This window comes from Falco rusticolus, chromosome 11, assembly GCF_015220075.1.
Source record: "Falco rusticolus isolate bFalRus1 chromosome 11, bFalRus1.pri, whole genome shotgun sequence".
Lineage (NCBI taxonomy): Eukaryota > Metazoa > Chordata > Aves > Falconiformes > Falconidae > Falco > Falco rusticolus.
In genome coordinates, this window is record NC_051197.1 from 6331310 (window position 1) to 6358597 (window position 27288).

Genomic DNA, 27288 nt, shown 5'->3' on the forward strand with positions numbered 1-27288 from the left:
GCCTTGGCATCTTCCCGCTCTGCCAGCCTCCTTGGGGAGCTCCAACCCAAGTACATCCTCAGCAGCAGCGCACTGGCCGGCACAGAGATGGGGACGAAACCCACGGGGCAGCCCACGCGGCAGGTCAGACCCTGGCAGTGGGACACCTTCGGGGGTTCTCTCTCCTGTCTCGTGAGGCTGAGGCGCTTTCAGGCGGGCAGAGCGCTGCCTCGCAGCACTGGTGTGACGGGCTGTGCAATGGCTGCTGGAGCCCGTTCACCGGCTGCTGCCCACACAGGTACTGTGCCTGGCCAGCTGCGGTGAGGGCTATCTCCTGTATGGACATACTGGTGCCTTGCCGGCAGCCAGGTGAAGGTACATTGAGTCCTGCCCTGAAGAGCAGGAGCTGAGTGAGGTGAGCCTTCCTAGTCCTTGGGTTAGCATTTCCCTCCGACACACCTCCTCACACTCCTGAGCCTCACGGGCAGGTGGAGTGTTTGTGTTCAAAGCACGTCCACAGATGGCTTCAGCAGCGGCTTTGAAGGCCGTTGCATTGATGCTGCCAGGATGCTTCCTTGGGAATGCTGTGCTGAGGATGGCACCTTGGGGAGCTGCTGCACAGGCCACCTCTGTGCTCTCAAACCATGGAGGCCAACACAGAGAGCGTAATGGCAAGGAAAAACTGGAGAGGTTTCAGCATTTGTGGAGATAAATCACCGTGTTCCTGTGACTGTGTAGCTGTCCTTGCAATTCAGGGCAGGGAACCAGCATGTGTATAAAATGTACTTCTCTTGGGGATGTGCAGTTTTGGAGCAGCAGCTTAGCAGGCTGAGAACAGCCGTGGGGCTGGGATGTGTTTTCACTGAAGTTGGCAAAGAAAGGAGGGGAAAAAAAGTCGCAGCCTCAGAGCAGAGAGCAGCAGAAAACAGAGTGCTGCTCCTGGGGCAGCGTGGGATGACAGGGGATCTGTTCATGGCTCGTTTCCTCTGCCAGCAAAGCAGGATCAGACAGCCAAACCTTCAAAGCCGTCCTCAGGATGTAGATATGGACATGCCCCTGAAATTTAAGGAAGATGCGCTCTGTCTCCACTCCTTGAAAAATCTCACCTGTGTCTAAAGCACCGTCTCTAAGAAAAACCTGCATTTACAGTGAGTGCGCTTATGGTTCTAGTCCCAGAATAAATGTCAGGTGGTCTTTTTCCCACCACCATCCCAGGTCACAAATCTTTAAAAATAAAACCCCATTCACTCATTTTGTCTCTGCCCTGTGATCTGCAACTCTGCATGTCACCATGACTTGTATCAGCAAAGAATGTTTTTTCTAACTTGTGGCTGGGATACAGCTGTAGATCTGAGAAATCTTTTTAAAACAGCTTTACAGTACACTGACTCATACTTCACTTGGAATGAGATGGCAAAACTCTGTGTAACGGAACAGGTACTACGGGAAACTTCTAAAGCTGCATTTAATAACCTGTCCTTCTCCATGCCTGGCTAGGATGGATAGCTTGCTTTCTCTGTGCCTGTAAAATGTTAGCGTGGTGCATTCAGCGCTGCAGCTCCAAAGAGAGGTGTTAGGAGTTTTCTAGGTAAACGTTTCTCATTTGCAAGCTTCTAGCTTCAGTCAAAGCCTGAAACAGAGATGCACGCTTTTGCAGGAGAATCACAGACATCTAACGCCTCAACAAGGCTGCGTTGGCAAACAAAGCCTGGCTAATTGTAGTTGCTGTTGTTCCTCATGTTACCCCAAAGTATGTTCTGGGATGACCAGTGAGGAAGTCTTGCAGCATTTCTTAAGAGGAGCTGAAGGAGGAGGGACTCAGAGGCAGCGGTACTGGGTCAGCCTCTCCTTCCTGGGGAAGAAGAGCTTTCTTCTGATTCTGGTGGGGTTCAGCCATGGGCTCCTTGCCTGTTCTTTGGCTTTGAAGTGGGAAGATGCACGGAAAACTCACTGCATTGGGAGCAGGCAGGTGGGCTACAACTGCTGCGTGCTTCTGCGGGGCAGTGGTCAAAGGAAGGTGGGAGAGGAGAGGAAGAAGAATCTTATCCCTTGTGATGGGAACTGTGTGTGGATAACAGAATAACTGTAGCTGGTAACGACTGAACTAATCAGCTGTTAAAAAAATATGGAGACGCTCAGCATAGGGTCCGGCTGATGTGGTTGGTAAAAACCCACTTTGCTCTATATCAAGGATACTGGGACAGCCATGACTTTCTGGAGCCTCTGATGTTTGCTGTGGTTGGGAAGAGGATGCTGATTAGACTGACCCATGTGGCAGCTGCTGTATTCTCCCAGTCCAATATTTGTTGATCATTGCCACAGCTTACCTCTGCCAAGTTTTAAGATGCTCCCAAGGGTGAAGAGGAAAGAGTCGGGGCACGCAACGTGTGAGCGTGGGGAGTTGGATGTTTGTGCTTGCTGTGTGGAGGGATGCTTCTCCACTGCAGCAGAGTTCAAATGGTGGCTTGCCTTGGCTAGATGGGGACAGTGTTGAGATCTGGGAATTCTTAACTTTACTGTGAGACATGATAAAGAAGGTAAATGCCTGGCTTAAGGCAGGAAAGATTACTGTGCCACCTTCTTTCTCCTTCAGCAGGAGGCTGAGGGAACAGACAGGCTTAGGGGACGTGAAAGGTATCCCTGGCTGCAAAGAGGAAACCAAATGCAGTCTTCCTCTCTGCCATCTCTCAGCTTTGTAATTGAGCTGAACCACAAAGAAATGGGGTCAGGAATGTGATCTCTGCACCTAAGCTAGCCCGTAAAGGTTTACTGGTGTCAGGGAAGCTGACCCACCTGGTGCCTGCAGGGTAGAGCCCCAGGGTTGCTGTCTGGCTGGTGTCCCTGTATCACTTCACGGTGAGTGCTCCTGGGAGGCCAAAGCTGCAATTAACGGCCTCAGGTTAGGAGAGAGGAACAGGGGACTCATCCTGCCCTGGATTTACACCTGTGAAGAGAACTAGCCAAGAGAAGACACGAAACACAGCGGTCCGTGGGCAGCAAGACTCAGAAGCCAGCCTGGAAACAGCCAGGGACGCAGCAGGCAGTTTAAGCAGGCACCTGGCTGAGCCTATCGATTTCAGAACGAGCCGCCTCCTGTAATTTTTTTTTACTGCCTTGTTCCTGGTCATCAGAGGCTGTGCGCCTCACAGAGAGCAATAAAGAGAGATTAGTGGGTTGAGGACATAGCGGTAAGTGTGTCCAAGTCTTCCTAGGACAAAATTTACACAGTGGTGTGTTTAAAAGAGGAAGACTGCTGGTTAGCAAGAAACCTCAGAAAAGGAGTAATTGTACCAGGAACGAAGAACATAAGAAACAGTGCTCTAAAACACCTCTTCCAAAAAGGAAAGATGTACTGTGCTATTTTACTGACAAGCCTGTGACCTGGGCAGACCGTTCATGTCAAATCACAATGTGCCTATTTTCCGGCTCAAGGCGTCAGCTCCCAGCTGCTTTGCTGATGTGAAACGGAGTATGCGATTCTCCGAGACACGCATCTCTCCGCGGTCAGACGAGCAGATCTCCACAGCGGTGGCAGAGCTGGCAAAAGAAATCCGTGGTGGCTGCTGAACCAGAAGCCAGCTGCAGGAGGGGGGGGGGTTTATACGTGAGCACTACAGTCACCTCCCTCCCTGTTGAGACGCTGTTTTGCTAAGTCACTATTTGTGCCGTTATTTGTCTCAGCAGAGCGCTGAAGCTTCGTCAGTGGAAGCTATTAATAGCCTTGAGTTTCTGGGGAAAAAACCGTAGGGCTTGAATGCAAGTATGCTTGTTCTGTTTGTGTGTAGTCCTTTTCCGAGGAAAACTCAGCAATAAGTGAACAAAGAGAGAAAGGGGTTCCGCTTTTTATGCATTTTTGAGGTGAAGTTCGTTTTCTTGGGCCTCTTTATGATTTCCGAGGACGTGTTGCTTTTCTTGTTGCTGAATTACGGCAAACGACAGTGTAAAAGGGAGATATCCTCTAAACAAGCACTAGTAGAGGAAACCTGTAGTAAATTCTTGGTCTTATAGGCGTACGGGCACAGTGATAGTTGCAGTGCCCAGCCCACAGGCACTGTGCACCTCAGCCAATTTTGATGGAAACTCTCAGGGCAGGAATTCAGTGACGAACACACCTGCAGCATTACAGCTGTACTCCTGGCTTCAGACAAATACAGAATGAGTATCTAGGTTTTTTACAGCAAGTATGTGCAATTCATATTTGAATTATAAACTTCTCTGGATGGTTTTAAACGGGATAGTACTTAATATGTTGCAGGCATGCACACAAACTGAGGGTGGGTTTTAAACCACAGAATGCTCCCAAATGCACTGAATTTGCTTATAAAGGAGAATATATTACAACTGGAGAGTCTGATCTCTACAGTAACCTGGTTTCAGCTTTCATTTCCTGGGCTAAAATGAGAGAGATAGAGGAGTTCTAACTTGGGTTTCTGCAGTAACTGTTACCGAGGGGTTACTGTCTCTCTGCCTTCCTCCCCTGGGGCCTGTGCTTACCCTCTTTGCTTCCTCTTTGTCAGAGCTCTGTCAGCACAGCCTGGTGCTTACAGGCTGAGGTTTATGTTCTACCAGCACTATTGATGTCCCAGGGCACCTGACAAGCACAATGCTGCTTCATTTCAGATGAGCTGCAGGGATTAGCCTCCTGCCCCTCAGGAGGCAAGAGAGGAGGAGGGATAGGACCAGCTATTTCTGTGAATAATACCTGCGTCAGAAGAATTAGTTAAGGATGACAACAAAAACTTTATTTGAAAAAATTGTGTATTGAAAATATACAGTAGTACAGTCAGCCTTCTCGACCCTGTCCCTCCCCAAGCATATGTTAACCCACAAGCATATCACAGCAACCAGATTTAACAATACTGGTCTCCTTTGTTACTCCCTCTCAGTATGTCTAAATCCTGTCATCAGCAAGAAAACAACAAACAAAAGACCCACTTCTTTGTGACTCAGTAGGTATTTAACAAATCCCAGTCCTCCACAGTGAGGCACAGATGCTTCTGTTTGGAAGTCCTTTCTCTCTCTTGTTCAGCCAAAACTCTTTTTTTATTTTTCTTTAATTCATGGCTGCCTGCAACCTCCTTTTTCAAAGGTAAATGGCAATTTTGAACTTTTTCCTTATAAAACTGCAAATTTCCAGATGCTTTTGTTTCTGCCTCTGCCAGCTTGCATTTGACTACTTCCTCTATTCTGTGTGTCTTGCCATCTACAGGGAAAGAAAAATCAAGTTTAGATTTTGGGAAAACCAGAATTACGCTGTAAAATGCATATTTGTGTTGCAAGTGTTTTGACCAAGCCTGGCATACTGACTGCTTTGCCAAAATGTACAGAGGGAAAAATAACGTTTATGTTAAGGAGAAAACCCAGTCATTTTATGTTGCCCTAAGCATGCTGCCATGCTATACTTCAAAAGTTATCCAGCAGTCTAACAAATGAAAAGATTCAAACACATTGTAATGCAGTTACACAAATGGTTGAAATTACACACCTGAGATGCTATTTGTACTAAAAAAAAACAAACCCAAAAGTATGAAAATATTCCTTGTAGAAAAGAAAACAAATAAACTACGTGGTCTCTATGCAGTTACGTACAGAAGTGCAGAGCTGCTGTCCTGGATCTCAAGTTGTCTTGTGGCTTGATGGCCTCCATAACTGCCTGCTCCCACTGCAAAACTGTCTGAAATAACATTTGAAGGGATTAGAACGTTTCTTGTAATATTTACAGAAATATCACCTGAAACAACTCTTAGCCCTTATTCTTTCCTATTCAGTGCTTTAGTACTCCATAAGGACAATTTCTAGAGAGCAGAACAGACTTAAAACCCCATACCTGTTCTGCCCAGCCCTCTGTTTTGCAGTTACTATGATCAAATTCTTTCAGGGGCACTTTTGAGTGAACGAGGCCAATCTGTATTTGGATCCGCTTGATGACGGCATTAACGTCCTAGTGAAAAGGGAAAAAAGCAGTCAGAGGGGAAGAACGTTTGATTACACTTGTCCAGTATGTTTAGGCAGATGCTTTTTTACCTTGAGACTTGTCCCAGAAATGTCCAAACAATTCAATTTCTTGAAGGAAAGAAGGTATCCAATTCCCACATCTGTGATTTTAGGGTTACCTGTAAGACCAAGTATAATTAACTAACTTGCAAGATGCAGAGAAAGATGATCAGAATACCAAGAATGTATTCGTTCCAAAAGCTGATATTGGAACAAGGGGGTTTGGCCTTTTTTTTTTTGTAGTATGCTTCGTGTTTTGAAAGTGAGTCAAAACTGATTTTTTTCCCCCTCTAATGATCAGAATACAAATATTTACAATAACAGCTCACAAACTATTAAAAATATTTATGTTAGTAGCAAGTGACTGAGACTACAGGTATGACCTGTGCCTTCTGGAAAGTTGTTGGTGACATTTGGGGTTGAGTACTTGGCTCATAGGAATCATCAGTTTAATTGCATTCCTTCAGTATTAAGGAGGCTAAATTCTTTACCAGAAAGGATACAGGTTGGTTCTAATGTTAAACCATGAAGAACTTACAGGACAAGTCTAATACCAAAAGATTCTCAAGTCCCTTTTTCAGTACTCGTACTGGTGCCGTCATTCTGCGAAGGCCTGCATCTGATAAAGAGTTGTCTTTCAGGAGAAGCCGTTTTACGCTGGGAGGAGAGACACAAGCACATAGCTTATAGTCACTATTTTAGACAGTTTTGCAAAATGTCCTAAACCTGTGTCAGAAGGCTAGGGTCTTCCAGTGCCAACCCTTCAGCCTACTTTGTTAACGTTACTAAAAAGCAGTAAGCAAGAAGCCTGGGTTAGTAGGACTAAAAAATATTTTTCTATTGCCTCTGCTAGCTCAACAGAAGCACTTACTTGACCAGCTATTCCCAGAGCTCCAGTCACAAACCAATCCTAGAGCACAAGCATTTGCTAACAGAGACAATAAGGCTCTTTATACACTGAAATTCTTTAAACCAAGGCTGCCAATTTCAATCCACACTAAACTAAAAAGAGGGGTTTTTTTGCATTTTTGCTTGGCAAATGGGAAAGGACAAATTTGGTAAGAGATATGGTAATGATTTTAAGTAAGCAGTAAGGTATTGTAACACAGATGAACAAATCTCAAGGGGAAAACATAACACTAAAATATTCTCCAGAGCGCTTCAAGACAAAACCTTGATGCAAAACGCACCAAAATTAGCAGTCCCCTAATTAGCAGTCAACCTGCCTATGGATTTCCAAATTTTTCTGGTTTTCAATCTTTAGTGTCAAACAGAATTACAAAATTTATTATTTTGAAATGTTTAACTAAATATTCAACCTCCTCCTCGCAGAAATCTTTATCTGGAACACTGGTTTGGTTAAAAATGTGGCCGATAAAGTTCCTTCTTAAAAAAGAAAATAAAAATGTAAAACTGTTCCAAATGCTTAAGATGCAGTTTTTACCTGGCCAATGGAAATTATAAAAAAGTTCATTTAAAAACATGAGACAGTTAATTATCTTGGACATTTGTAGGACCTTTTATGATTCAGTATGTGCTCCGGATGGATCACGTGCTTTGTGTACAATAAATTCTGTATTTTGTTTACCTCAAGAACTGGTTTTATGAACAACAAAAACCTTCAAACCTATATACATTGCTACTTGCCTTTAAAGTCACAGTCTGATTCTTTGAACTCCTTAGTAATAGGAAAAGAAGGTGTCATTTTTAGCAATGTGTCAAGAAATCAATACCTAGACAGAGCCTCTTTGGTGAGGTGCTCCAGCAGTTCATGTTCATCTCCCAGTTTACAACAGGAGAGATCTAAACATGTCAGCTCCCGGAAAGACTTAATTTCTTCTAGCTTTTCAGAGATAACCAGGTATCTGCAAAGAGGGGAAAAAAACCCAAACTATCAGTGTTCAGGCACTTAAGATGATACCTATAATACAGTTGTTTCTTATGTGAACCTATGTGAAAATTGACAGAAATTAGCCAGCTGTCCTAACTACCTTTTCATGTGCGGTCTGCACACAACATACCTGAATTCCCAGGCTTTTCCTTGAACGAATGTCAAGGTTTTGCTTTGATTCAAAATACTGGACAATCAATTAAGACTTCAACCTGCAAGCATCTCAATTAGGGACCTCTTTACAGATTATTATTGTATTATTTCTGAATAATGCAAAATATATATTCTGATTTACCATAAACCAACTTCACAGACTGTTTTTCCTCAGTATCTAAGAAGTGTGCGGACAAACCCATGTTCATCCAGGTTTAAAATCTACTTCAAATCTATCAGGATAGTTTGTCAAATCGCAAAATTTTACTTTTTATATACATAAATAAAATACTTCACTAGAGATTAAAGTCCTACTGGACACCTGCAGGATTCCAGCTAGAGCTGTGACTACACCCCAGGCAGGTTACTCAGTGGGTTATTTTTTTAGCTGTGTTGGTTCCCTGATCTGATTCACTCCACAGCCATGCAAACATCTGTGCTGGAACTATTCAGTAGGAGGTTTAGAGATTGGAACAAACCACTAAAGAATGGCATGCATGAGTATGCAGTAATCAGCACGTAGCAGTCACTACCTCACCAACCTCCTCTGCATTTACCTCTTACTGTCCCCACGGCAAGACAAGCCCCAAATTCACTAATCTCTTCTGAATTTACCTTTTATTCCCCATGGCAAGACAAACCCTCAGGTCAGCATCTTTGCTGCTGAAATGAGGGGCACTTACTAACGTGATCCCTCAAGGAACATCTCTTTGGCCATGCAGATAAGTGGACCTTAATATCCTCCCACTACAAGTACACCTATCAAAGTACCCCACCAAATCCTTTTGCCATGCAATTCAGCTATGTGGAAGGCAGTACATATAGTCAGAGCACAAGCCAATTCTTGAGAGATACCACTAGCAGAGCTGTGAAGAGAAGAGCGGGCTCTTTTAGAAATAAGATTCATCAGAAAATGCCTTAATACCTTACTTCCTGGATTTCAAAGACTCGACACTTAACTCAGCTTTCTGTAATGGCAAAAGATGCCAGAAGTAACTTCATTTCTGATTTAAGCCCATAAAAAGTATCTGTAGTAGAGATAAAAAGGGAGTAGGTTTAAAGGATAAAAGAAAGGATAATTGACCTCTGCTCAAACATTCCTACTGTGCTCAGAACACCCTTGGCACTTGAGATGAATACGCCTGTACTTTGATATTAAACTGGATAAACCGTCCCTTTTTCAAGTGTACAGATGGAAGATAGACTGGTTATATTACTGGGAAAGACTTCAGCAGGAGCAAAAACATATTCCAGTTTTAAACTTGATAGGAGTCTCTTTTAGTGAAAGACAGCATGGACAACATTGAGAAGATGGAAAAACTGGTGCTAGACTCTAATCAGAACCTTGTTGAAGCATATTCAATATGGGGATGGGAACCGCAATAAACTAAGGTAAAACCTGCCTGACTTCAAAGTATGTAACTTCCCTACGAGTGTGTATCTTCCAAGCCCCCAAAATTAATCAGGGTGGCAAGCTTATAGTAAAGAAATCCAATTTGCAAGGGTGTATTTTATCTGTACTGTCAGCTAAGTATGTTGAAATGCTTATAAACAGCAATTACAAAGTCATCCCATGAAATACATGAGAAGGCATTAAACAGAGACTGCTAAGGAAGTGCCGATTATTATTGTTAAAAAAACAGTTGCAGGTTTAATCCTTCACATAAAATCCCCTGTTAGTTGATGTAATCTGTTACCTGTATTATGATTTGTAACTTAGAATGAAACCAACACCTACGCTTGTAGGAAAGGAATGGGACAAAAGGAAGTGAGCAGAACAGTCAGATAAGGCTCCGGTTATTTCATTAAGTGGTGGTGGTGTCACAAGCCTGAGAGATTATTATTTTTTTTAATTATTATTTTGAGAGAGAATAATTTAAGGGAAGCTTTAAGCATGCTAGCAAAAGCTGTAGCAGATGACAATACTTGTTACTGAACACACTTACCTATTCCGTAAGCATAATGAACATAGCACCAAATTGCCATATGCTTCAGTAAACTTCTGTAGAGCTCTCAGTCCCGTTACCGGTTCTGTGAACTTTTGTCTTGCTTCTGCAGCTGAAAAGAGCTTTTCAGCAATCTGCTCTGGGAAACCAATCAACGAGTCAATGTGATCAACGTTGTCAGAAATGTAACCCAGCACTAGGCTGAAGAGAGACTTGGCCGAGTACCGGAGGTTCCCCTCCTTAGTGTACGTGAAGATGAAATGATCAGTCCTCTGTCTCCTCGCCCTATCATCCTCCCTGTTCATACAAAGCTCCACCGAAAATCCTCTGGAAAATAGCCTAAAAGGTCTCGGTTTGGGAGTGACATTCTGTATGCCACCTGCATCCTGATTTACCATGTGCAGCTTCCCATTTTCGCGCACGTATATTGGCCCAGTATCCAAGTGGCTTTCTGAGTGGAGACAGTAAGACATTCCCCTGGACCAGTTCTGCAAAAACAAACGGCAGACAGGTAAAGAACAGCCACAGAAGAAAACACTCATCAGGAAAGACCCCCAAACCCTGGCTGCTCTCCCCAGTGCCCCAAGCAGGGTCACGTAACCCTGCAGCACACGGAAGGGCAGGCAGTGTGGAAGAGGGCTGCGTGCCGTCTGCCATCAAACCGCAAACACCAGACGAGTGGAACTGAACCCAGGGCTGGCAGCGAGGTGAAGGGCCTCTGCTCTGGCAGGGCCCTGCCTCTCTGTGCTTGGTGCCCGTCAGAGGCCCAGGGCTGGGCCCAGGCCCTGCACGGGCAGCGGGAGGGGGTCTGGGGCTGTGTGGGAAGCGACCCCCACAGCTCTGCTGCAGGCCAGGGATGGAGGAGGGCAAATGGCTGACTGCAGCAGGGCAACGGAGCCTGCTGGTGAATGGCCCTCCCTGGGAGGGCGGGGAGCTCCCTGTCGCCCCTTCCCCAGGCCAGCCTAGCCGGTGCCGGGGGGGTCTGGCTCATGCGCAGGGGTCCTGGCGGAGGGCCATGGCAGGGGGCAGGGGAGTGACGGGGTCCTGCCGGCGCCTGCCATGAGGGGCCGGGGCTCGGTCCTGCCGGGCGGGAGGAGGTCGGGCCCTGCCTGAGGGAGGGCTAGGGGTGCTGAGGGTCTCGGGCCCTGCGCGGGGGGAAGGGAACCGAGGGGATCGGGCCCAGCCCGGAGGGACCGGGCCCTGCGCGGGGGGTCTGTGAGTGGATCGGCCCTGCCCGGGCGCAGCCCCGAGGGGCGCAAGGGGAAGGGTCCCCGCCCCAGCCCGCCCGCCCGCCGTGGGGCAGGTAACCGAGCGGCCCCGCTGCCCGCAGCCCACGGCCCCCACCTACCTGCCCCGTGAGAGGCCGCCCCGACTCGCCGTCAGCCGGGCCGCGGCTCGGCGCTCCCGCCGCCCATCCCGCAGCGCCCGCGGGCGGCGGGCGGAGCCGCGCCGGGGGCGGGGAGCGGGGCCGGGGCGGCGCGGGGCATGCCGGGAGCGGCGGCGGAGGGGCGGGGGCTGCGCCGGGGTCCTGTCCGCCCGCCGCCGGCCTTTGGCGGGGCGAGCTGCTAGCTGCCCGGCCTCCCGCCCCCGCCGCACCGCAGCCCTCCGCGCGGGGCACGGGCCGGGCGGCTCCCGGGGGCGCCGGGCGGGGCTCTGGCTGCCCCGCGCCTGTGAGGCGGCGGGACCCCGCGGCAGGCACCGCGCACTCCCGCCGGCGGGGCGGCTCCGCCGCCGTTGCCTGGCAGCGGCCGGCCCGGCCTTCCCCTCCGCGCCGCCCGGGGATGAGGGCCGCCGACTGGTGCCTGAGCTCGGCGGGGGCTGCCCTGGTCCTGGCCACCTCCAGCGACGAGCAGCACCCCGCCGGCAGCGTCCTGGACGGGTGAGGGGCCCGGAGGGGGCGCGGGCCCGGCGGGAGGCGGCCGCTGCCCCCGGGGTCCCTCACGGTGCCGCCCTCCCCGCCGCGCCCTGGCCTGTGCCTGCCCGCTGCTGCTGCAGCACGGTTGAACTTTTACGTATTTATTTTAAACCTGTGGGACCCCCGCAGGTTCCGAGTCCTCCTGAGGTGCTGCTCGGGAACGGAGCCTGAACGTCAAAGCATTGATACCTGCGGAGAGCTTCCCCCGTGCTTACCGGGCTTTGCTTAAAGTACCCCCAGTAAAAACGGCTCTGCAGCTTTATTTTTTGTTTGTTTGAGGACAATGTTTCATCAGGATGGTTGTAGATGGAAATGATGCAGGGGTTTTGTCCTGTCTCTCCACAGAAGTTCAGAAACGTTTTGGACGACGACAGGCATGTTCCCACAGGAATTCATTGTTGGTTTTCCTAAATGTGTAAAAATCGGCAAAGTCACGATCCAGTGTTACTTGGGTAAGATTTCATGTGCCGCAGTAGGTAATATGTACTTGTTAAGGTGGGTGTCTGTGCCTACATGTACATTCTCACAGTAATGTCATAATCTGTAAGGAGCTGCTTTTACCAGGTTCATAAAGGTGAAACTTGACAAAGTAATTGTCCTTCATGTCCAAAGTTGTTCATAAATAAATAAAAAAATACAAAATCTACCCCACCAGCACTTAGTTGTTCTTCTAACACCTTGTATTGAGCTTATAGTTAACTGCTTTATTGCACAGTGATGGCAGTTCTAATTTAATGGACAGGACTACAATACTTACTCTTTTAATGATTTTTTTTTAATATTGATTTTTATAATTTCGTATGACAGATCTCTCTTAGTCTTTTTTGGAAAACGTGAACTCAAAAACAGAAAGGACTGTTACAAGGTCAGAGCATGAGCAAAGGCTACATAAAAGTCCTGAAAATTTACTGTTTGTCCAACCTGGAACACGAGGGTGGTGGTTGTATTACCTGACCCAGAAGTTAGAGGAAGAATGGATTAATTAGTGCTTTTAAAGTGCTTTGTAGATGAAAAGTGATGGATTAAATATAATTGTCAATAAGAGAATCAGAATTTGTATTGATGCTTCATATGTATTTTAGTGCGGACCTTAAGGATTGAAAGAAGCATATCTGAAGACCCAGTAGATTTTGAACAGTGCATTGAAAAAGGTAAGATTGTGAATCTGAAGCAGCAGGGAATCTGTGGGAATAATGTTGATCTTTTCCAGTGAGTCATTTTAACCCCCTGTCTACTTGCTGAGTAGTCAGGTGTGGCTTGATGATTATTTTGTTAGATATTAACTTAATAGGCACATTTAAATGAAGTTTGTGAACACTGCTGGTCTCTGTAGCAGTTTGGAGATGTAAAATGCTGTATAAGGGCTAAAAGCACTACTTGTGCATTTGCTTTTATGTTCCAAAAATTAAAAACAGACTTACATAGTCTAATAGAGTTTCCTGTATATAGCCATTTTTATATAACAGCCGTTTCCTGCATTGTTTGGTTTGTTTGTTTTGGGTTTTTTTAATGCCTCTTGGGTGACATTTTATAAAACAGTGTAATGAGTGGGATATATACACACTGGGATATTACAAAAAGTATTTGTTCTTTTGTTCTCTTAAATCACCTTGTTTAAAAAAAGAAGAATTTTTGTATGCAGTGTAAGTTCATGGTTCTTAAACTCTCTCAGACTCTGAAGTCCAGTGGAAACTTCTCACAGCATTGCACGTTGTTCTTCATTATTTGCTTTAAAATACATTTTCCAGATTTGCAACACACAGAAGGACAGCTTCAAATGGAAGAATTTCCAGTGAGTATTTACAGTCAGTAGCGGTTCATGAAATGGGATGTCTAGACTAACTGGGGAGAAATCGTGAAAAACCAAAACATGTTTTTATTGGCAGTTATTATTGCTAGGTTGATGTTAGATACAGGAATTTGTAGGTCATGATATGAAATTGCACTTCCTGACTGCTCCTTTGTAGATTAGGGTATGAAATTGCACCTGCCTAGTGCTCCTAACTATGTGAGAGAGCTCTTTTCAGAAGTGTGGCAATCTTTCCTCCTTCAATTGTTGCCTTTAAGGCTGCAGTATTCAGGAGGGAAGGGAATTTTTTGAATTGCTGTCATCTAAATAAACTCCAAAGCTGGCTAGTGGTATTGAAAGGGCTTGATTTATGTGTAATTTGAAAACAGATGCAGAAATATCTAGATCCTTCTGTCTAAAAAACTTCTGCAGAAGTTGTTTGATTGTTGTGTTACTACAGAGAATGCAATAACATTTTTTTTCCTTCTACAGCTTCCTGATTGCCAAGCCACTTACTTGCGTTTCATTATCAAATCAGCCTTTGATCATTTTGTGTCAGTGCACCGGGTGATGGCAGAGGGCACAGCAGAAAACACTTAAGTTCCACTTAAATTTGTACATCAGGTTTTTTTTATAAAGAAGTTACATTTTTTTATCTGTAGTGCAGAGAATATTTATTATTAAAACCTTGTATTAAAGTGTTTTTTGAAGGTATGGATGTAGTATGTATTCCCCCACTACTTTAATGTATGTAACAGAATGCAATCACATAGGTTGGAAAACACTTTAAAGATCATAGAGTCTGACCTAAGTGTAGTACTATTGTTAATTGTAGTGACAGCTTTCTAGTTTTATAATCTAGACCATTACCCTAGAACACTTCAGCATAACTGAGTCTGTTTAAATTAGTATGTTTATATCAGGCTTTCAAAATGTATGAATTAAAACTTGATGTTCTGTAAAAATTTCCCTTGCACTCTGAGTTAAATAGAAAGAAAAAAAAAGTGTGAAATACTTAAAGGGTGGGGGGTATTACTTCCTACTGTCAAACAAATCCTTCAAAAGTTCTTAAATTGGCAACTTTCTCATCAACGCAAACTTAGGAGATTAATAGGATGAATATAAACATCTACTAACGCTTAGAAATAACCCAAGGAAGGAGAGGGGTGGGGGTAAATAATCGAAAGCTGTATGAAATGCTCTGATAGATTTTTAATAATTGCAGATTATTTTTCTTGTTTCTACAAATATTTTCTACAATCGGGTCACAGCCGCCTGTGCTTTATGCTATGACTGTCATAACAAATATCAATAGAAACAAATGTAAATAGAGATTGTCTTATTCAGAAGCCTTCTGAAGTCAGTGGAAGTGACTATTTAGGAAAATTGTACGTATACAAGAGAAAGAGAACCTTAATAACGTGAAATCAGTTGTTTTGCATGCCAGTCGACTTTTGCAAATGCTACCACGCTGAAGTTCATCCTGCACAATATTCCTTACAAATGTAAGCGTTGGTATCCAGTCCTGACAGCTCAATGGACCCAACTACTATTCATCACTGCATGTTGTGTAAGCATAGTAAGATACTACAGTGCAGTAGCTGGGGTTGTGGTGAGACTTGAAAACCTAGGTAAAGAGGTGATGAACCACATTATAGGTGTTCTTTAGATGTACACATAGTATTCTTTTTCTTGTTGTCTCAATATATTATTTTTAAATTCTTCCTTACACTCATGTCTATGAAAACTTATTAATTGAGGTTTTTTTATCCAGACCATCTTTACTCTGAAGTCCTTTTCTTTTTCTATTTCATTTTTTCCAGGATGGCACGTATTTCCTGGGGGTGATAATTCCAAGGCCCCACTCCTCCCTGCAAAGGCAATAAAATCATAGTGATGCTCAAGCAGTCAAAGCAGAAGTCCCTTAGAGCTTGGCTGTTGCACAGAACTGTGTGCGGGTGTGCATGGGCTTCCTTTGCATGGCAGCCATTGAATGGGAGATGGTGTATGCACGGGTTATATACCCTGCTGTGTAACTGGGACAGGGCAGTGTAACTGGATCCTGGAGTTGGAAAGCATTCTTGGATCTCACAGCTTAGATGTACTTAGGTTTCCTAATGAGCAAAAAGATAAATATTTGAGCAAGACTGAAGTGTACATAAAATATGTACATTATAAAGGCCCGGACTGGTTTTGCTGCAAGTCCTTTTCTCTCCACTGTTACAGTGAATTGTGAAATTTTTAGCTCCTGAAAAGAACGAAATGCTGACTGTTAAATGTAAACCATCCTCAAATTATTTTGAATTAAAAAAATCTCAATATATTGTGCTTGTTATTATTTTTTACCTTGTAGATGACTTTCCCTCCTTGAAGTAGATACAGTCGTTCTGGCAATGCAGCATATTTTGAACTGCTCAGGTTTTCCATAGTGTCTAAAACCACTGGACATAAAGGATTATTTTTCTGAAGAAATTGTGCTGCAATTTTTCGATCTTCGAGGCTTCTGTGATTTTTAATAACAACATTGTTTTTAAAAGCCCATCCATCTAAAACAAATGAGAAAGGGATTTAGCAAGGAACACTTTGAATATCTGTTGAGGGTGGGAATGTACCCTGTCATATCCCAAAAAACTGTGTTACAAGAATACTGCAGTTTACTCCTAATGCCAAAACTTGCTGTGAAATGAAAGCCCCGCCCCCCCTCAGAGTATGAGAGCTCTACCGCTTTTGAAATAAATGGTCTCAAGATTTATTTTATTTTTCTTTAATTTCAGTAAACTGTATTTTTCCCCTGCCCTGGATTTGGAAATATTTGATGTATTTTAGCTGAAATTTTCCCACATAAATCAACCCTAGAAAGGTATCAGGTGGGGGACATACATCCTATTTGGGTACAGTTTGTCAAAATTATTGGCACAGGGAGGATTTTATAATGGTAAGTAGTGCTATGAGCTGGTGTCTGTTCATTCTGCTTGACCCTGCTAGTTAAGCCAATAAAACATACTTCCAGATCTGTGAGAAGTGAAACATTTGAGCCAAAGCGCCCCTTCCTTTTGCAGGAGTATGCAAACGCACATTCGCATACAACTCTTCCTAGTAAAGCAGAAACTAGTAAAAGGTTTTGATGACTATTACCTGCTTCTCAGCTACTGGGAGTGATGTACTGTTAGAAAACTTGAAAACTGTAAATGTTACGTTTTAGACAACTGCCTTAACCCTGGGATAAAATCAGCACCAATGTGTTACTTAGAGTCCAGTGTAGATAAAGGAGCATGTATAGTCTGTTTCCTAAATTTTTCAAATTAGAGGCTGCATCCTGTTCCTGAAACATGTTAAAAATGGATTATTTTTTTAAAAACACATGATGACATTGTACACTTAACCTTTGTTCTATGAACTGCTTTTTTATTACTTTTTTTTTTATCCTTCCAAAAGGAGCTGTACCAACACTGAGAGGAAGTTTGTAAAGATAGAACTATGTGTTCCACCTTCACAGAGATGAGTGTCTTCAGCAGGAGTACCTTGGTGTAAAGTCAGATGTGTGACTAGTATCTTTGGAGAATTAGGGATACAAACTGGTGCCTAGATTTGGTGTTGCAACTTTTGATGTGAGGAAGGTTTCTTCTCCATTTGCAGTTACCTCCTTTGCTAACAGACTTCCTAAAGGGAATGATAGGTGTCTGAAGTTTTGGTAGGCATTACTGTGATGTTTGTACTGTACCTACTGCGTGAGCTTCTTCGATGTAGATGATAAGGAAATCTGCTATTGAGCTGAAATCTTTGATGAGCTTGTTGAACTCATCAAATTTTAACATAAATGAAGGTCAGGTGCAGCTTCCAAAATTCAAGATTAAAGGTCTATTATCTGGAAAAAAAAAACCAGGACAGTTGGTGGTTAAAATAGTGGAGGGAGGAAGGACAGAACTGAGTATGTGTACTGAATTCAGCCTCTGCCACAGAGTTTCCAGGGCAATGGTAGGCTAAGTCAGCTATCCCATAACTTTCTTCTTAGGACATTAAAATTGGCAGCAGAACATCTGCATCTAAACAGAACAGGCATAAAGGCGCTTGCTTTTCCCTGGTGCGGCTCTGACCTGTGCCAGATCCAGCAATGAGCTTAATGGAGGGGGACCCTTTCCTTGGTAAAGCCCAGTGAATACAGGAGGGCTGGTGCAGTCATGTGGCTTCTCTCGTGTCCTCATCAGGAGAGCCGATTCGCAAATTAGCCACATTTTGGGATAGGGAACTGATCTGAAATGGATATACAGCATGCAGCACATCACAGCCTCCCCGAGATCCTTAGTACAAAGGAAATGAAAAAACACTAAACATCATCATCATCTGCAAGGTTTTTCAAAGGACAGCAGCTCAGGGATCGAGATACAAGTACACAGTCCTGACGCCTTTTAATGAGCTGACAGGACATGTCTTGATTTTTTTCAGAGGCATCGGTTCTAGCTGAGCTGAGTGAAAGCTGCAGACTTTTCAGTCATGCATCACAGGCTTTCATGCTTTCAATGTATTTCTGCAATTTCCTGTCCAAACAGAACTCTGGTTATATATTATTTATTAAACTAATGTTACACAAGCCACTGGCAAGAGTGTCTGTGCAGTTGCTTACAAATTAACACAGCGTATGCCCACAGGTGTTAGCATCTGTTTGCAAGGCCTCAATGTGAAAGAATTTGCAGGATCTTAAAGCACCTCTTTTAGTCTATGGTTATGCTAAATTATCTGAAATTTGTTCAGATTTTCCTTCTGGCCAGGTTTAACTTCAAAAACTGCTGCTAACATAGATCCATATCCTGAAGAAGCTAATAAAGAGGGTATCTCCCTGTAGATGTTGTGTATCTCTTTTCCAAATTTGCATCCTATTTTCTACATAAATATATGTATCTGTATCTATATATAATTAGGAAAGCAGAGTTAGAGAAGGATGCCATTCCTCCCGTGGGGATCAAGACTGCAGCTTAATGATTAATTCCATGTTCTACAGAGATCTCAGTGGGAGGCAGTGGACAAAGTACACAGCAGCTACTTTTTCTCCTGCATTATTTCTAGCCACTTTGAATCTGGAAAAAAACCCACTGTGTGCTTTCCAGGCTTTAAGCTGGCTAAGGGAGCTGGTGTGGACTTTATGTACAGGGAATGACAGCCAATATTCTTGAATCCCTGCACATGGTTCTGGTTCCAGGTCTTCTCTCCCTAAAACAAATCATTATCTTGGTTTTCAGTGACATGGTATTTCCAGACAGAGCCAGCATTTGCGAGAGGTTCCTAAATGTACTGGCATGAAGGGATATTGTAGCCGGGGTGATAAATGTGGGTTATTTTTGAAAATCAAGAGGCAGACAGCTGGAGTGACTGTGCTGCATCTTTTCCATCAAGGGAATGCTGAGTCTGGTTTGCCGTGTTGTGCACTCTCATGCCAGCTGCCTGTCCCTCTTCTCAGTTATTGTCTTAGCAAACCAAACCCGTCTACACAGCTGATTTACTGACCTTGCATGAAGTCGAAGAGGCGACAAACTTCCCCGCTTAAAGTCACCACCGGCGTGTTGGGAGCAGGATGTCCCTCAAGGGCTTCATCCTCCAGCCTCTTCCACTTTACCTTCAGCACAAAGAGCAAATACTTGAAGCTGAAAAAAGTCGGACCCCAGTTTTCGTAGCTGAACTTCGGGTTCTCATTCATTCTGCTTTTTTCACCCAGTTTTAGGATGTATCTTTTCATGGCATTGGGGAACAGTATCATCAGTGTTTTGCCAACAACAACACACATAGTAACATGCAGAAGAATCAGGATTTTTTGTAGGAATGCCCTGATGCCAAACATTGTGGTGGGCAAGGTCTGACTGCTTCTGATGGGAACACACCGTGACAGCGGGGCAAAGGTAGAGGGTGAGGGGAAGGAAAAATGTTCACGTGTTTGGCCACATTTCTGCCTTGCCCTGCAGGCTGTCACCTCTTCGTGGACTTCAGCATCTGCGTGAGGTGCCTGTCAGCCACGCTATCTCCATCTACACCAAAGATGTTAATTACAGCGGCGGCAGAGTTTTAGTGCTAACCGCTTCGTTACAAGGCTTATTCACAAATATGTTTTTTACTAATTGGAGGAGCTGAACCAGGATTTTCCCAGAACCACAGACTGAGAGTTACATCAGCAGTACCTGAGGGTCTGACCCCCCATGTGTGGGACTCGGTGCTTGCACGCTCGGTGCCATCGATGCTGGCGCTGGGAGTCCCGGGTTGATACAGCCAACTTGCATTCTGCATGTGCTGTGCCAACGGTGCCCTGTTCCTACTGCTCTGCCGCCTCTGGTGCTCTGCTGCATGCCGGTACTCATCGCTTGGGGTTGGAAGGATGCCCCAAAAATACAGGGTATTATATAGGGGGGTATATATATATATATATATAAAAGTAGGGTATACCCCCAAAAGATAGGAATAATATATAAAAATTATAAATTACCAGAAGATGTAAGATACATATATAATAGAACATATAAACATGTAGCTATATAGGGTATTATATAGGGGTAGATCCATGTAAAAAATAGGGTATACCCCCAAAAGATAGGGATAATATATAAAAATACAAATTATCAGAAGATGTAAGATACATTTATAAGAGAATATATAAACATGTAACTATGTAACCTATGTCTGTATATAGCATTGGCAATTACAGCAGCCGCTGCCCAGAGAGGCGGCGCGGCCCGGGCCTGCCCTGCGTACCGCGGGCCCTTTAAGGGGACGGGCGGGGGTGAAAGCGGAAGCGGCTCCGATTGGCCGGCGCGGCGAGCGTGCCCGGTGCGTGTGTGCCGAGGCCGAGAGGCGGGGGGGAGCGGGGAGCAGCGGAGCGTCCGATTGGCTGCCGCGGCGCAGCGTCCGCTGCCCCTTTAAGGGAGCGGAGCAGCGGCTGCTGCTGGGAGCGGTGGGGTCGTGGAGCTGAGGCAGTTGCCCCGGTGTTACAGCGGGGCCGCGGCCTGCCCTGGTGGGGGGCGGTTGGGTTGGGTCGGCGCTGCCTTCCGGGAAGGCCGAGGCCGTGGGGAGCTGCTCCTCGGCCAGGCGGGTGAATGGCGGCGGCGGATGACCTCAAGTTCCAAGGTAAAGGCGGATATGGCAGGTGTGAGCGCGGCCCGGCTGAGGGAGCGGTGGGACGTGCCGAGCCTCGGGAGCCTTCTGGGCCGTCCCTGGGTAACGGCTTCCCTGGAGCGCTGCCCGGAGCGCCAGGGCTGCCTCCCGGTTCCCGAGGGGGAATTGTGCTGTGGGTGACACCCGCTGTGGTGGCAGCTGAAGGCGGGCAGCGGGCGATGCGGAATGGTGTGTGGTTTCAGGCTGACTGAATTTTCGGAAAATAAATTCGGGTCTGGAAAGACTAGTTTTTGGAGAATATATTAAATTTCCCCATTTCTAAAGCCTCTCCAGAGAGGCAGTCTCCCCTTGTCCTTGCAGGGACGTGCTGGTGCTTGGGCTGGGGCTGATGGTGGGAAGGAGAGGTGGGCTTTGGTGCTGCTGGTTCGTCACCATGCAGGCAAATTAGCAGAAATGACAGCCTCACGCTTCATTAACTAAGTAAACGTTCAGCTTGACCCAAGCCAGCTTGGGCTGTACAACACAGGTTGCACCTGACATGCTGAAGCTGGTGTTGTCTCTTTTCTTGGGCTGCATATGGGTCTTAATGTAGTTTTTTGAGCCACAAGAACAAAAATTTTGGTAGCTTGATCATCATCACCTGTCTTGTAATGTACTTATTTACAGAATTTGACGATGCAGCTAATTTGCTTGCAGCAAATCCTGATGCTACCACAATAAGCATTGATGAGCCAGTTGAGATCCCCAAGAATCAGCACGGCCGTCTGCAGGAGCCAGGGAGAGAAGAGGATGATGAATTACTGGGGACCGATGACACCGATAAAACAGAGGTAATGCTCTTACATCTGCAGTGTCTCCACTGGCACACATATAGGTGGTGCCAGCAACACTGAGAGATTTCTAGAGGACATCAGGGATTCATGCTGGGTGACTTAAAACTCTTGCTTCTTCTCTGTCACGAGTTACTTTCTCAATAGTGGAGCTGGCAGAAGCAAATGCGCGTTGGCTCTTCAGCTGTTGTGGTTTACGGCCTAGGAAATTGTACTGAAATGGTGGTGATGTAACTAAGCAAATAAGCCAGATGAATGCAGCAGCAGATGAAAACCTAGCACTGTGTTTGTTTCTGTTGGTTCTGCTGTGGGCTTGGCGACTGGCAGGAGAACAGGAGACTTTGAAACAGCCAGGTCTTGTCTGAAGGGTTGAGGTAATGCAGCCATCAACAATGCCAGAGGAACCTGTGATGCCAATGATGGCGTGTATTATAAATGATGTGGCAGAAGGCAGTGGCAGCTGCTGCTAATAAATATTAAGGGGGGGGGAAAGGGAAACTGTTAAATAATTCATAATTAGCAGCACCCTGTTAAGTTTGTTTTATGTCCGGGTACAGAAATCACTTAACTATTGTGTAAATGAAGTAATAGTGTAATATTTGTAACATTTTCCATGTTGCCTTTCCCACCATACAGCTGCTTGCAGGACAGAAGAAAAGTGCCCCTTTCTGGACATTTGAGTACTACCAGACATTCTTCGATGTGGACACATACCAGGTTAATACTCCACTCCAGATGAGAACTATTGTCAGACCTCTGTCTTATCCAGGCATTGAGGTTTTTTTCCTTCTTGGATTTTCACACAGAAAAATCTGTATGTTTTCATAGGTCTTGGACAGAATCAAAGGTTCGGTTTTCCCAGTACCAGGGAAGAATTTTGTAAGGCTGTATATCCGCAGCAATCCCGACCTTTATGGTAGGTATGAGGTGTGAGAGGTTCTCTTCTGTGCTAAATGTTTTGAGTTTGTCTTTATTTTTACTCGCTAAACTTAAAAAACAAGAGGACAGAGGAATTGTTATTGAACTTTTCTGTTTCCTTTTAAGGTCCATTTTGGATATGTGCCACACTTGTCTTTACCATTGCTGTCAGTGGCAATCTCTCCAATTTCTTCATCCATCTGGGCAAACCAACGTACCACTATGTGCCCGAGTTCAGAAAAGGTTTGTAAGTAGTCGATAAGTCCTGAGTTTGTGGGTTTCTTTCTTTAATTTGTTTTTTTCCAAGGCACTAATGAAGTAATACAAAAAGGGGTCACAGCTCTGATTTAGCAGTCTTCTGATTGATTGCTCTCTTTAAATTTAGAGGGATGTGAAATGAGTCCTTAAGGTGGGTTATAACTGGCAGAGCCCTACTCCTCCAGAGCATAAAGTGATTACAGGGTTTTAGTAGAGCAAGCAGGAATAATTAGCGCTATTTTTCTAGCCTTAGTGAATGCCCCCTTGTACAGAGAGTGAAAGCCCAGCAATGGTCACTGTGGTGCTTTTGGAGGTGCCTTTCTGGATCTGTGGCCTCCTAGGAACCTGCAGGCCTCGGACAGAAAATTACTAAATTACGTGTATCACCTACTGAGGGTTGGAAGTCGTTGCCTTCCAGCAAACTCAAAAATAAGCAAAAGATGCTCAACCGATAACATGCTCCAGAGAACTCGCGAGTGGAGCCAGTTGTCTATACCTGTCTTTGTAGTATGAAGGAGGCTGCTGTCCCTGCAGAGGAACATGGTTTTGTTTGTTTCCAAAATCCACAGCATACTCAGAAGAATGCTGCCACTTGGGAATCCAGTCACTTTGATATCAGATTTAACGCTCATGTCTATGTTCTCTTTCAATTTTTTAAGCATGTCTGCATTCTATTCTCATTTTTCAGTAGCTGCTAGTAGCCGAATTTCTATTTTTAACTAAGTTTTTCTTTCCTCCATGCTCTTCCTTTTACACTGAAACCAATGGCACTTTGTACACAACTGTAATAAAGAAATTGCAGATATCAAGAGAATACTTTCTGGAGTCTTTACTTTTAAACTAACTTGAAGTGCTGGCAAAGTAGTGGGTGTAAAATGGATGTAAATGCAAAGTTCTCAGTTTATTAATAATTAAAACTTTATATTTTGAAAGTAACTACAAAGGTAGCTTTGTAGTTTTAAGGCTAAAAGCTTCTACATGTTGGATTTTTGGCTAGTATTCTAAGTAGAACATTTAACCTTTTGTCGTATTTCCAGTATCCATAGCAGCAACAACGATTTATGCATACGCTTGGCTTGTTCCCCTTGCTCTGTGGGGATTCCTGATGTGGAGGAACAGTAAAGTTATGAACATTGTCTCCTACTCGTTCCTGGAGATAGTGTGTGTATATGGCTACTCCCTCTTCGTTTACATTCCCACAGCGGTACGTACAGCCTTAAGAGTGCACCTCTATTAGATGCCCTGCAAAAAGGTCCTGCTTTAGAAAATTTGCTATTTCTTGTAATATTGTTTGTATTGGTCAAAATCTTGGGGACTGGGCAAATAATTGGCTCCTTTTGCTTGGCCTAGAATAAAGCTTTTTGTTGAAAGTTGTGTAGTGTAAAGAATTGTCGTGGGTCAGGGAAAAGCCAAGCAAGGGTGCTGCTGGTGAGCCTGGCAGGCAGCCTGAGGCAACTTCAGGAACCATTCTGGGCCACTCTGGCAAGGAGCAGACCTTGGAGGGGGTCCCCGAACTCAGGGGACATATGCTTGTCTTATCCAGGAGCAAAGCTGTTGTTACTCTTTCCTCAAATAACAGAGACTATCAGATAAGGCAGAAGTTAATTTGTGCACAAATTGGCTGGAAGCGATGAAATGGCATAGAACAATGCATTAAATAAATGAATCCCTGTTTCACGGAGTCTCTTTAACAATAATTTTCCTCCCTTTTGCAGATTTTGTGGATCATTCCACAAAAAGTGGTGCGCTGGGTCCTGATGATGTTCTCCCTGTGCCTTTCGGGGTCTGTTTTGGTGATGACCTTTTGGCCCGCTGTGCGAGATGACAACCGGAGGATTGCACTGGCAACTGTGGGAGCCATTGTTTTGCTTCATGCCCTACTGGCTGTTGGCTGTTTGGTATGACACTGCCTTTCCTTTAATCTCTTAATTCCTGTGACTGGTGACACGTTGTGGTGCAGGGAAGAAGGGGTTGGCTCATTGCTGGAAAATCTTTTTTAATGAAGAAAGAAACAGTACTTCTGAAAATCTTCTAAAGTAAAATTTCCAATTATTTTAAATGTAGCAAAAATTGATGCCAATCTGATTTTGACAGTGCTAGTAACAAACTCAATAACAAATTACAGAATCGTAGAATATTTCAAGTTGGAAGGGGCTCATAAGGGTCATCAAGTCCAACTCCCACAAAATCACTCACAGAACAGTCTTAAATTTATCTGGAATTCATCATAATATCAGCAAAGCATTAATCTTTATAGTATCCAGTTGTAGTTTATTCCAGTGAGTACTATGCTTAGTCCTTTAAAATGAGTAAATGTTCAATATTAAGTGTGTACTTGGGAGTTTTATGTATGAAAACATAAACCTGCTAGAACTTAGTAAAGTATTGGTGTTATGAAAATGGAAGACCCTATGCTACTGAAATACATAATGAATAGTGCTTAAATTATTTGTTGTTTCTTTGTTGCAGCAGGCAGAATATTATCATCCAGGCTTCAGTTCTGTTCCCCCAGCTTCCAGATTTGGTTCCCTCGCAGCTCAGCATGCAGGGAGGCAAAAAAAAAATAATACAACTCTTGCATTACCAGGAGACTTGCAGCTAACTTCGGTGGGGTTCCTGTCACTGGAGCCTGCCTGGAGCATCATCAGTTAAAACAGCAAACAGTCAAATAAATACTGTGATTCAATCCTTTCCATCACAGGCCTTCTTCAAAGGCCTTAGCTGCTGTTATGTGTAAAAGTATAGTTTAGAGCACCATTTTAGTTGCTAATCTGATAGCAAATGTGGATCTCTTCTGTTTTTATTTCAGTGCTGTGTTTGTATGTTGTGAACAATGGGTGTGGAAAGAAAGAGCTGGGATGAAGCAGAACTGTTTGTTTCTCTCTAAACAGTCTTTTTCTCCTCTGTAATAATGTAGGCATACTTCTTTGATGCCCCTGAACTGGATTTTCCTGCACCTATTATCCCTGTTCACAATGGAACAACAGTCGTAACAAAAAGTCAATAAATAAGGTAAGAATCCATTCTAAACTTTCTTCTGTAATCACCACAGACATCTTAAAACTTTTCCCCATTACTACAGTTGAGTGGAAAAGGGTTTAACGGACCAATTTTGCCAAATGGTGCCTGTATATAAATACCATTTATTAACTTTTTTCCAGTTTTTTTAATTTTTATGGCTATACTTAAGACTCTTGAGGAACAGAGACGTGTTATCTTTCTTTTCTTTGAAGTTTACTCTTGGCAAAGAAACGCATATTTAAATAACCTGCTCCAGTCCCATAGGTCACATGGGTGTTGGGTTTTTTTCCCCCTCAGTCCCCTAAACAAGCCCAAAAGTGTGTGTTAGAATTTTCACTGCACAGGTAAAACCTAAGCAATAAACTACTGTACTCCTATTTTCTTCTCCTTTTAACATTAAAAAGTAAACTGAATTTTTATCCCCTCAGTGTTTGTGACATGTTTCAGAACAGCTCTGTATATGGGGACATCCGTGTAGCCTCTGAGCAGGGCTGACTCCATCCCTACGGACTGCATTCCTGGTGTGGGATGGGTTAGGGTTTTGCTTCCTGGTAGCTGGGAGTACTGCCAGCGGCAGATGACATTTTGAGTTCTGTTGGAGACATGAGACATGGAGCAGGTCCAGGAAAAGGCTGATAGACATGCAGAGGCCAGGCCTCTGCAAGTACACCAGCCACAAGTGTGTATGTAGAAATTGGAGCATTTACTGACTAGAAGCTGTCTTAGATTAAAAAAAATATATTACTAAATGGCCAAATACGCCTAGCAAAAATGTTCATAAAAAATGACCAGCTGTGACACAATCTAATCATGCAGACCAATTTCAGAAGCTCTCCTTCTGCAAAATCAGTTTCTCATTCCGGGTGCCTATTAAGGTTCAGTATGATAGTAATGAATTTTAGTATTTGGATATCAATATGTGCCTTACTGCATCCTCTGGTGCCTGTGAGGAGCTGTAATATTCACAGGAGTTATTTGTCTCTTTCAGATTACAATGCCTGTTTCTCCATCTGTACAGTAATTTTATTTTAGATTATTTTTTTCACTGGAGACCATGGAAAGTGCAAGAACAGGGGGTGTGTTTTTAGTAGAAGAAAGGACAGTGATGTCCCATGGACTTATGGACATCTCCATGCTTACTGGAGACTGACTGGTTCCATGAGGAGAGTGCTTGATCCTAATCCTTTACAGTAGTTTCTTTTTTTTTTTTTTTAATGCTATCTACACTCACCGCACTATTTTGCCTCTGAATAAAGTGTTCTGAAGGTGATTGGAGATTCTTATTTTGTGGATGAATTGCCCAGTATGCCCCCTCAAAAGCCATTGTGAGGATTTGGTAATAAATGTGAAGGTGGGGTGGCAGTGAGACAGGGTTTTGCTGTGTTGCTGTGGAACCACCTTGAGGTACCCCTATGCAGCCACTGAGTCCTTTTAGCAGCAAACGCCACCTGAACATGGTTTACACTGTCCCTGCTCTCCTGGGCCTAGCTGCATTCTTTCAT

At 44.3% G+C, this 27288-nt stretch overlaps 4 protein-coding genes across 6 annotated transcripts; 2 read left to right on the top strand and 2 right to left on the bottom strand.

The window, feature by feature from the left end:
- Positions 1 to 4699: 4699 nt before the first annotated feature.
- LRRC42 (leucine rich repeat containing 42) lies at positions 4700 to 11443 on the bottom strand. 2 transcript variants are annotated; one of them, XM_037404061.1, is made up of 8 exons: positions 11312 to 11443; positions 9964 to 10451; positions 7707 to 7838; positions 6512 to 6630; positions 6004 to 6092; positions 5807 to 5920; positions 5569 to 5653; positions 4700 to 5182 (listed from the first exon to the last, which is right to left on the bottom strand). In XM_037404061.1, exons 2-8 carry the CDS (start codon positions 10434 to 10436, stop codon positions 4926 to 4928), a joined length of 1269 nt encoding a protein of 422 aa, XP_037259958.1. In that variant the 5' UTR covers positions 10437 to 10451; positions 11312 to 11443; the 3' UTR covers positions 4700 to 4925. The 2 variants fall into 2 exon arrangements, with proteins under 2 accessions (XP_037259958.1, XP_037259959.1); XM_037404062.1 differs by lacking the exon at positions 7707 to 7838 and having other exon boundaries at positions 11312 to 11419.
- Positions 11444 to 11623: 180 nt separating this feature from the next.
- On the top strand, positions 11624 to 14671 carry HSPB11 (heat shock protein family B (small) member 11). The gene is made up of 5 exons (XM_037404064.1): positions 11624 to 11842; positions 12224 to 12330; positions 12961 to 13029; positions 13627 to 13670; positions 14160 to 14671. Exons 1-5 carry the CDS (start codon positions 11745 to 11747, stop codon positions 14265 to 14267), a joined length of 426 nt encoding a protein of 141 aa, XP_037259961.1. The 5' UTR covers positions 11624 to 11744; the 3' UTR covers positions 14268 to 14671.
- Positions 14672 to 14859: 188 nt separating this feature from the next.
- On the bottom strand, positions 14860 to 19553 carry DIO1 (iodothyronine deiodinase 1). The gene is made up of 4 exons (XM_037404063.1): positions 19167 to 19553; positions 17389 to 17532; positions 16014 to 16213; positions 14860 to 15538 (listed from the first exon to the last, which is right to left on the bottom strand). The coding sequence occupies exons 1-4, from the start codon at positions 19495 to 19497 to the stop codon at positions 15473 to 15475; spliced, it is 741 nt and encodes a 246-aa protein (XP_037259960.1). The 5' UTR covers positions 19498 to 19553; the 3' UTR covers positions 14860 to 15472.
- A 1019-nt stretch (positions 19554 to 20572) lies between these two features.
- YIPF1 (Yip1 domain family member 1) lies at positions 20573 to 27056 on the top strand. Of its 2 annotated transcripts, none has more exons than XM_037404569.1 (9): positions 20573 to 20771; positions 21426 to 21589; positions 22226 to 22306; positions 22418 to 22505; positions 22634 to 22750; positions 23803 to 23969; positions 24481 to 24663; positions 25683 to 25777; positions 26775 to 27056. In XM_037404569.1, the coding sequence occupies exons 1-8, from the start codon at positions 20741 to 20743 to the stop codon at positions 25770 to 25772; spliced, it is 921 nt and encodes a 306-aa protein (XP_037260466.1). In that variant the 5' UTR covers positions 20573 to 20740; the 3' UTR covers positions 25773 to 25777; positions 26775 to 27056. The 2 variants fall into 2 exon arrangements, with proteins under 2 accessions (XP_037260466.1, XP_037260467.1); XM_037404570.1 differs by having other exon boundaries at positions 21456 to 21589.
- The last annotated feature ends 232 nt before the right edge of the window (positions 27057 to 27288 follow it).